The sequence below is a fragment of the Chiloscyllium plagiosum genome, unplaced genomic scaffold (assembly GCF_037043375.1).
Source record: "Chiloscyllium plagiosum isolate Xiang-an unplaced genomic scaffold, Cpla_swu_hap1 HiC_scaffold_31, whole genome shotgun sequence".
NCBI classification, from domain to species: Eukaryota; Metazoa; Chordata; class Chondrichthyes; order Orectolobiformes; family Hemiscylliidae; genus Chiloscyllium; species Chiloscyllium plagiosum.
The window spans coordinates 39,871,375-39,881,252 of record NW_028270169.1 but is presented as its reverse complement, the minus strand read 5'-3'; the positions used below and the strand labels follow the sequence as shown (position 1 = coordinate 39,881,252).

Genomic DNA, 9,878 nt, shown 5'->3' with positions numbered 1-9,878 from the left:
AGATTTTGCAATGACTTTTGAATGAGAATTACAAGGATACTTGAAAAATAAAAATGAGAAAAGTATGGCCAGCATTGGCTATAATGGGCCTTCTGTGGTGCAAAATATGATGATTCTGTGCTGTTGGATTCATCTGACTTCACAATATTGGGATAGGCTGGGGCTGTTTTCTCTGGAGCATCGGAGGCTGAGGGGTGACCTTATAGAGGTTTATAAAAACATGAGGGGCACGGATAGAGTAAATAGACAAGGTCTTTTCCCAGGGGTGGGGGAGTCCAGAACTAGAAGGCATAGGTTTAGGGTGAGAGGGGAAAGATATAAAAGGATCTGAAGGGGCAACTTTTTCACGCAGAGGGTGGTGCGTGTATGGAATGAACTGCCAGAGGAAGTGATGGAGACTGGTACAATTACAACATTTAAAAGGCACCTGGATTGGTATATGAATAGGAAGGGTTTAGAGGGATATAGGCCAAGTGCTGGCATACGGGGCTAGATTGGGTTGGGATATCTGTTCGGCATGGACGAGTTGGACCGAAGGGTCAGTTTCTATGCTGTACATCTCTGTGACTATAACTCTATTTCAGTTTCCTGTGAACACCTTTCCAATACTTTATTATCCAATAGTATTTCTCTGTTCTACTTTTTCAGCGTTTAATTCTGTCTGACTCTATGACTCTGTGATAGAAACTAAATGGCTTTGCCATTGTATAAGTACATGCTTGGGGACCAATTCATTCAGATGGCTGGATTGTAATACATAGATGCCAACAGCATGGGTTTAATTCTCACACCTGCTAAGGTGTAGTGACCCTTTGGTTAAACTACCACCAGTTCGCATCAGTCATATGTTCTGGTAGGACTGTGGTGACATTATCTTTATATGCTTGTATCAACTTCTGCTCTACACTATTTTAATATATTTATATTTGTAACAATCCCCTCTAATAATAACTCTTCCATAGTCTTGGTATTAAAATGTGCTTAGTTTTAGATTCTTCACAATCAAAAAAGATATGAGCAATGGGTTGCTTTGTGCGTGAACTTGATATTCTTTCTGCTGATGCAAATGTTGACTCAGACACACGAAACAAACAAGATAAAAAGAATTTTGAAGAGAAGATGAATTGAATGTGGAATAACATTGCAACACTAATTATATCAATTCTGAATGAAATTGTTGAAAAATGTAAATAGTCGATTATACTGAGTAGTTGTATGGCAATTTCAGTACAAAATGCTCATCATTTAAAGCATATAATTATAAGGTCTTTGCTCATGAAAGTTTATTGGATAAGATTACAGTAATCAAACATACACTAATTTTTAACATAAGTAGATCTGGAAAAGAGCTAAAGCAGATTAATGGAATTCTCGGCCAATTAGAATGCAGGCTTGCCCCAATAGAATCAGCCCATGTGGCAGCCAATAAACTTTCCTCACAAATTTACATGTTGCTGTCCATTATTTTCCAGGCTTCAAGCATGTTCACATGCGCTCTGGATAAATGACTTGTTGCATTCAAATTTTGTAAAAATTGATTGAGCTGTGAAAAAAGTCAAGCTTTCCTTGCATATAGTGTGCTGTAGTATTTATGTGGTAACATGAAAAACATGAATTTATGAACATACCGGATTATACCAATTTTTAGCATCCTGAAATAAAGACATCTCCTCTGGCAAAGAACCTGATTTAATTTATTCAGTGACTATCAACCTGGGGAATGGGAACAGTGATGAATATTGTGATGCTCCAAGTCATTTACTATTGGGATAGTAAATGCGTTTGGATCCAGGAGTGTAATGAATAATGGGGCAACTGGGAGGGAGAGGAGTGGTAAATATTTATGCCTCCCAGTTGAAATAATGTGGGGTCATATAGTGGAAGTAAGAGTAGACTGGATACTGAACACTACTGGTATTTTGTAATAATGGAAATAATTTGCTTTCTCCCCATAATAGCAATATGATGTTAATGGCCACTGAATAAATAAGTGACAAATAAATTGATATTGCTCGTGAAGCCACAATTAACACAGTGGTTGAACCATCATGGTAACTTTCTTAATGCTAATTCCAGTCCAATATGGGTTCTTGTTAGTAAGCTGTGCAGAACCACAGGCATCAAACCACCATCCACCACGACCATTGGCACAACAGCGACTGTAGTTATCATTATCCCTATCCTTAGTACTAAAACCCTGGTTAACAATCATTCTATTCATTGTAAGTATTGTCATTTGGTCAATAACATTCCCAGAAAATAAACCAAGCCTGATTGTGTACTTCCCACTCTCAGGTTCTAAGTAAAAAGAGGAATACTCTGCATATTGAATTGCATTGCGATAATTTATGAACTCTATTCTCAGTTTGTAGCGAGTTTGCCTGGTTAGAAGGTAGATGTACTCATTACCCAACCAGTGATCACTCAGAACATCACCAAAGCCATATTTATATGTGGACCAGCTCTCTGTCCACGTGATCTTGCTACCTCTGCTGCTACTTTGAATCACTGTCCAGCCACTATCGTTTCTCATGACACAGTTGACCACAAGTGGAGGGGATCGGACAGGTTGAATGATGAAAAGCCCAGAAGTAGCATTCCTGTTGTTTCGTAGAATTTCTGTGCAGTCGTGTAGCACTAAAGACAAGCACAATCATGATATCAATTTTATTCCATACTCTATAATCCCTCGAGAGAAGGGAACTAGGTTTCTGGTCATTCTCAAATAATAGCATCATCTCAAATGAATACAATAAGCTGAACAAGTCCAGTTTTGATAACTCAAGGATGAAAAAGTCTTAAAGGCCTTTCATCCATTGAAGCAAGCCATCTAATATATTTATCTTCACTACTTTGCTTGAGAAAAAGTTCCAAGTACATGTTTGTCTTTATGCAAATAAATTCATTCTAATAACTGAAAGCTATTTCTCATTCATTTAAATTTATGCGCTTTGACCCTCAGGTCTGATACATTATGCGAGGTGCTGCATTTTGGGAAAGCAAATCTTAGCAGGACTCATACACTTAATGGTAAGGTCCTAGGGAGTGTTGCTGAACAAAGAGACGTTGGAGTGCAGGTTCATAGTTCCTTGAAAGTGGAGTCGCAGGTAGATAGGATAGTGAAGAAAGTGTTTGGTATGCTTTATTTTATTGGTCAGGGTATTGAGTACAGGAGTTGGGAGGTCATGTTGCGGCTGTACAGGACATTGGTTAGGCCACTGTTGGGATATTTCATGCAATTCTGGTCTCCTTCCTATCAGAAAGATGCTATTAAACTTGAAAGGGTTCAGAAAAGATTTACAAGGATGTTGCCAGGGTTGGAGGATCTGAGCTACAGGGAGAGGCTGAACAGGCTGGGGCTGTTTTCCCTGGAGCGTCAGAGGCTGAAGGGTGACCTTATAGAGGTTTAAAATTATATGGGACATAGATAGGATAAATAGACAAAGTATTTTCCTTCAGGCCGAAGAGTCCGGAACTAGAGGGCATAGGTTTAGGGGAAAGCATGCATAGCGGAAAGATATAAAAAAAGACCTATGGGGCAACTTTTTCACGCAGAGGGTGGTATGTGTATGGAATGAGCTGCCAGAGGAAATGGTGGGGGCTGCATCATCTAAAAGGCATTTGGATGGGAATATGAATTGGAAGGGTTTGGAGGGATATAGGCTGGGTGCTGGCAAGTGGGACTAGATTGGGTTGGGATATCTGGTGGGCATGGATGGGTTGGACCGAAGGATCTGTTTCCATGCTGTACATCTCTATGACTCTATGTGCTTAGCTGCCATATAACAATTAAATCTTTATATCTCAGTAGGTTTTCACTTTTGTAATTTAGTCTTTAGATTGTAGAAACTTAACCTTTCTTCATAATTCATCACCTTTCATTGGAAGCTGACGTGTTATTCCTCTGATTCAAGCTCAGCAGATGTGTATGCTTTTGTGGTTTGAGATTTCAAACTACAGTAGAACTAATGTATGGTTTTCATTTGAAAATTTAGAAAGCAAGTGGTCTTAATGTTAATTTTAATCATAATATTTCTTACCTGCTGAAGTTATTTCAATGCTAGCTAAAAGGAAGAAACCAATCTGAAAGAAGGTTCTTCGCTGCATTTTCGTAATTCTCCTGGAAAGAAATGATCATTCATCAGACTTTTGGCACAGTTTTCTACTTCTTGAAAAGCTCAATGAAGAAGTGACTTAAATCCATATAGCACAATAAATAAATTGTATCAATACATATTTTCTGTGTGGCCACTACTTTACTGGCTTAATAAACTGATTTTTCCTATTTAATGGTAGTCACAGCATCTCCAGCAAAGTCTTCTCCTCCAGTCACTGCCACTGCAATTTGAAGGAGCAGATTATAAATGCAGGAAGGTATTGAATCCAGAGTCTGCGGTTCTAATGTCCTATGCTCATCTTACTCCAGCAGAAACATGGCAGAGTGGCCAAAAAAATTAATTTGATTTACCTGATTTTATGACCTTATCCTAGAATTTCATTAACATTATGAAAGTAGTACATTAGTTGCCTGGAATAAGGACATTGATGCAGGAAGGGATAGGACCTCAGATTGGAGACTCCACATCCCTGGCTGCTTAGAGGACAGGAGGACGTGAGGACTGCAGATGCTGGAGATCAAAGTCGAAAAGTGTGGCACTGGAAAAGCACAGCAAGTCAGGCAGCATCCAAGGAGCAGGAGAATTGATGTTTCGACAACATGATAAATACCGGCACTGGCCGGTAGATTTGAGCTTTCTGCCTTGGTGTTGAGATGCTGCACAATGATTTTTCTGAAGACACCCAGCAAACCTGTCTGACTTTGTAGTTTTCAGCCAGATTTCTAGCTTGTTAACCACATGGAATTGGCTACCACCATGTGAGTGCAAATTAGGGAACCTTCCTCAAATACCCAAGGTCAGCAGTGGAAATTTTCTGCTGTCATAGTTCTGACATTACTACGATACTACTGCTAATAACTCCTAGCCCCATAATATGCTGAAAATGCGTTCACCTCTGCACCTTCACACCTAACTTTCCTTTGGTGTCTAAAATTTTTAGAGGTGCAAGTATCAGAAGCAGGCAAGATCTGTGACTGTACTTCACCCCATCTACTGAATGACATTGATGCCAGCAGATTAATGTGAGACGATTATTTATCGGATATTTGCTCTGTAATTAAGTTGTCCGTCTGTAAACTATTTAATATTTTCTCGTACAGTGACACCGATTTTATAGTGCTCAATTAACATCTCTTTGCACAAAACATTCTCTGAGACTATATTCAAGCTTTTTAATTTTTTTTTATTTTGGTGACTCCTTCAGTAAGAACAAAAAGGAGACAACCCTGAAAACTGTACAAAAAACACTTCCACCAACCCAACTCCATATTTCTTACATGGGGCCATGTATCTCTCACATTTTTACATGAATAATCCTGTCATCGATTTTACATTTTAATATTGGCACCTGCATGCATCAGGATATCAAAATATTATTTTGCAGAAGATATCGTAAGACAAACTTTACTGTTTATCAAAGAACAGCCTTGACAGCTAGACCCTGCATTGGGTGCTTCAAAAATTGAAATGGAAACTGGAAGTGCTGGAAATACTCTGCAGGTCTGTCTGCTTCTGTGGAGAGAAAAGCAAAGTTAATGTTTCAAGTCAATATGACTCTTCTTTGGAGCTGGTGACATCAAACGAGGGTGGCAGAAATTGGTGGAGGATGATCAGTTGAATGTGATGGCTGATCATCTGTAATATGAGGACAAAGGGAACACTATCATTTCTAGGAGGGATAGAAAAGGGTGAAAGCAGAAGTGTGGAAAATTGATTGGTTATGTTCGACAGCCCTGTCAAACACAGTGGAGGGGAATTCTCAGTTCAGCAAAATGAAAGACATGGGCAGATAGGAAATAAGGGTAGGAATAGGCTCTTTGGCCCTTTCAGCATGCTTCACCATTCAAACTTTAATCTCAATTCTACCTCAATATCATTTCCTGTGTTTAACATCTAGAAATCCATCAATGATTAAGCCTCCACAGCCTGTTGGGGTACAGAATTCGAAACATTTTAGTGCTCTGTCAGTAAAGAAATTCCTCCTCATTTCAGTCTTAAATCTCTACATCATATTCTGAAGTTGTGTCCCCGATTCTCAACCCCTCAGCCAGGCCATGTACCTTTTGACTCTACCTGTACGAATTCTACTCTGTATGAATTTGTGTGTTTCAATGAGATTGCCTCTCATTCTTCTAAATGTCAGAGAATACAGGCCCAGTTACTCAAACTGATCTCATAGGACAATGCTGTCGTTCTCAGAATCAGTTTGATGATTCTTTGTTGCAATTCCTAGGAAGCTCCATTGTGGGAGGAACCATTATCAGATTGGGTGTTACAGAAATTGAGAAACTGGGAGAATGGAATTATAGTCCTTTCAGGAAGCAGGGTGGCAGGAAGTGTAGTCAAGGTGGCCAAGGGATTGGTGGGCTTATGATGAATATGATTTGATTGTCTTTTCCCCAGAAATGGAGACAAAAAATTCCAGAAAGGAAAGGGAAGCTTCGGAGATGGACCATGAAGGTGATGGAACTTCAAAAATTGAACCAGATTAGTAATGTGTAATAATTGTGGTCCATTATCCTCACCAGTAAGAACGGTCCGTTGTCTGAAAAGCAATAAGGAATACAACAACTGTAGTGAAAGGAAAGCTCCAGAGCCTGTTTGAATAGATGATACAGGAGCATTTGTAAGGTTAGCACAAATCTGATTGCTGCGTATTTCATGTAATATTATAAACAAAAAAGAAATAGGTATTACAGCATCTAACTGATATCAAGTCATGAGTCATGTCCACCCTAACCAATTATGCACCATAAAACACTGGTATTTTCATTTGTGATGAAGAGTGTGTGATTTGTATACATTAATATCATTTTTAGAATTTGGGTTTCAAACTAGTGCTTACTTTTGTGAAGAATTTTTTTTAAAAAACAAGGTTAGAGATCAGGTGATTGTAAAACTCGTGGAATGTTAATGGAAGATTGTTGATACTGGAGTGTGAGGGTGTGGTCTGCGACAGCGAGTGTAAACATCGAAGGCAATAGCTTACTTTTGGTTCAAAATAACTAAGGACTGACTTTAGCTTAAAACAAAACTCAGAGATTGAAAGCTTTTAGGCCAGATTTGGAGGCAATATGTCTGGGGTCAGATGCAAATTTAGTTGTTTTTTTCTTGAAATGAGTATTGGACAGTTCAGGAAATCACAGTTACCTTAAGATTAAAATTTAATTTTTTGTCAAACTTCTATGCATGAATATTTGGTTAGAAATTGCAAGTTAGTAAAAGATAGAAAATGTAACCTTTCAGTCTTGTCAGTGTTCATTTAAGAAGACTTCACAGTTCACAGGACTGAATTGGGGAAACGCAGTTAAACTGAACCCATAAATTAGATATTGAAGTGTAATTTCTTTGGATCTGAAATGCTGTAAAGTGATGGTGCTGGAGAATATATGAGACTTAGTTTGCTGTGATTTTTAAGGTTCTATATTTAGATAGCTTTTTCACGTGAAAAAATTCTATTATATTGTTAAAGGAAATCTGCAGTCTTGTGTGCTTATGTTCAGTGAGTGACCACCATGTTAAAGTCAAGATAAGTACACATAAATATATATAGGATATATCTTGTCTCGTCATGCCATCAGTTGGGATTAAAATACATTTCCTTCCTTTATTGTGAACAATTTCTTTTGTTGAATCTGCAGAGGTACAGAGTGTTGCTGAATACATGTATTGATCTAAAATTTCTCTTCAAATATGATATGACTCATGAGCATCCCTGTGACTGATGACATTCTGAACCTATTGTAGACTTGACATTACTCACATGAGAGGCTTGCGTGCAAATATAACTTTGTAGAATTGTCAGAATAACTGAATTAATCGCATCACCTTCCGTGCTGCAACAGGCTGCTGTGTATTTGTGTATTCAAACAAAAAGCATTAGAGTCTTATTCAGTGTTTCTGATACTGTACTTCTATAGTAAGTGAAGAATTTATTTACTTGTTGATTTGATGGATTATTTTAAACTTGTATTTTTAAAAGTTTTCCTTTAAAAAGTTATGTGTAGGGATCCATTAGCAGCTGTGATGCCTACATGGTATCAGATATCCCTTCAAGGTGATTACATGTTGCTTGCTAAAATTCATTATTCAGTGAAACAGACCAGTTATTGCTCTGTCAGTCAGTACAACCATAAATTACTAACAGTATAGCCTAAAATTAATAACTTTAAGCTTATCCAAATCTCTAGCTTAATTCACACCATGTTTGGTTAAACCATCACCCCTGTGCTTGCTTAACTACATTGGCTTGTCCTGCAGCAATGTCTCAAATTTAAACTTATATCCTTGTTCTCAGACCTCATGGCTTTGCTTCACCGCATCTCAGGAACCTTCTCCAGGTGTACAATCCTCCAAGATCCACGTGCTGGTCTAATTCTGACTTCTTATTTCCACAATTTTAGTTGATTAGATTAGATTACTTACAGTGTGGAAACAGGCCCTTCGGCCCAACAAGTCCACACCGACCCGCCGAAGCGCAACCCACCCATACCCCTACATTTACCCCTTTAACCTAACACTACGGGCAATTTAGCATGGCCAATTCACCTGACCCGCACATCTTTGGACTGTGGGAGGAAACCGGAGCACCCGGAGGAAACCCACGCAGACACGGGGAGAATGTGCAAACTCCACACAGTCAGTCGCCTGAGTCGGGAATTGAACCCGGGTCTACAGGCGCTGTGAGGCAGCAGTGCTAACCACTGGGCCACCGTGCTTCAACATTGGAAAGTTTGACTCCTAAACTTGAAGCTTTAGAACTTCCTCATGATTCCTTTTCCACTTTTTTAAGATGTTTATTAAAACTTAATACTTTGAGAAGGTGTAGTTACCTGTTTTAATATCTTCTTATGTTGTAGGATGTCAGCTTTTGTTTAATAAAGTTCTTGTTCAACACCTTAGGATGCATTAAAGACATGATATAAATGTAAGTTATTTTTGCACTACAGATTAAAACCTCATTAGCATATGTTTCGATAGTAATAAGTTATTCATGCCATTAATTAAATATCTCTGTCTATAAACCAGTTATATTACTTAGTCATCTTGTTAATATATATGAAGTATCTCATTGTTATTAACATATAACCTATAATATGCTTCTGTTGTATAAAAGCAATAAATGTATTCAGATCAACAAGTACACATCGATCAAGAACAACCAGCGTAAAGTGTGTGGACCATAAAGTCAGATCTTTCAGAGAACACCTCTATAAACTATATATAATGAACATGGTTTTAAAATCACATACAAGTAAAAAATGTGATCCGCTTAATTCATTTTTTTTAAGATATAACAGATTGCAAATTGCAATTCAGAACAACAAGCAAAGCTACATAGATACTGAGTTACTTACACCATGAACAGGTTTCCAGTCACAGAGAGTTTAGAAGGCACACTATATTTGAAGAGCTTGAGTAATGCATATTAAAGTTATATGCATGTGACGTATAATAAAGGTGTTGACATTCTCTCAACACCTGTCAAACCAGCTTCACGAGAGCATGAGTTGAATGCGAATGTTTGATTAATTTGACATAGCGATTATAGAGATGTAAAGGGGGGAGAATGTCTTGGCAGTAAGTAAAAATGGGGGTTAAAAAGTGAATTTCCACTTTACTTAATATACCAATTGTAGAACATAAAGGTACATAAAGAATAAACTTGCACTGAGATTTCTGCAGTATGATTGAACCTTATTTTGTTCTTTTTGGATCACTGCAGGTCAGTCTAGTTCAGATTTTTGCTGACATGTTTGC

The 9,878-nt window shown here is 38.1% G+C and overlaps 1 protein-coding gene across 2 annotated transcripts; it reads right to left on the bottom strand.

The window, feature by feature from the left end:
• Positions 1–1,265: 1,265 nt before the first annotated feature.
• LOC148141900 (fibrinogen-like protein 1-like protein) lies at positions 1,266–9,528 on the bottom strand. 2 transcript variants are annotated; one of them, XM_087977056.1, is made up of 4 exons: positions 9,476–9,528; positions 8,951–9,015; positions 4,041–4,120; positions 1,266–2,637 (listed from the first exon to the last, which is right to left on the bottom strand). In XM_087977056.1, the coding sequence occupies exons 3-4, from the start codon at positions 4,105–4,107 to the stop codon at positions 2,027–2,029; spliced, it is 678 nt and encodes a 225-aa protein (XP_087833182.1). In that variant the 5' UTR covers positions 4,108–4,120; positions 8,951–9,015; positions 9,476–9,528; the 3' UTR covers positions 1,266–2,026. The 2 variants fall into 2 exon arrangements, with proteins under 2 accessions (XP_087833182.1, XP_087833183.1); XM_087977057.1 differs by lacking the exons at positions 8,951–9,015; positions 9,476–9,528 and adding an exon at positions 6,644–6,674.
• Positions 9,529–9,878: the final 350 nt, after the last annotated feature.

Excerpts from the sequence above, each read along its gene's own strand:
- LOC148141900 (XM_087977056.1), bottom strand. The coding sequence starts at position 4,107 with ATGCAGCGAAGAACCTTCTTTCAGATTGGTTTCTTCCTTTTAGCTAGC. Across the intron at positions 2,638-4,040 it reads CATTGAAATAACTTCAGCAG|TGCTACACGACTGCACAGAA; the intron begins GTAAGAAATATT and ends GCTTGTCTTTAG.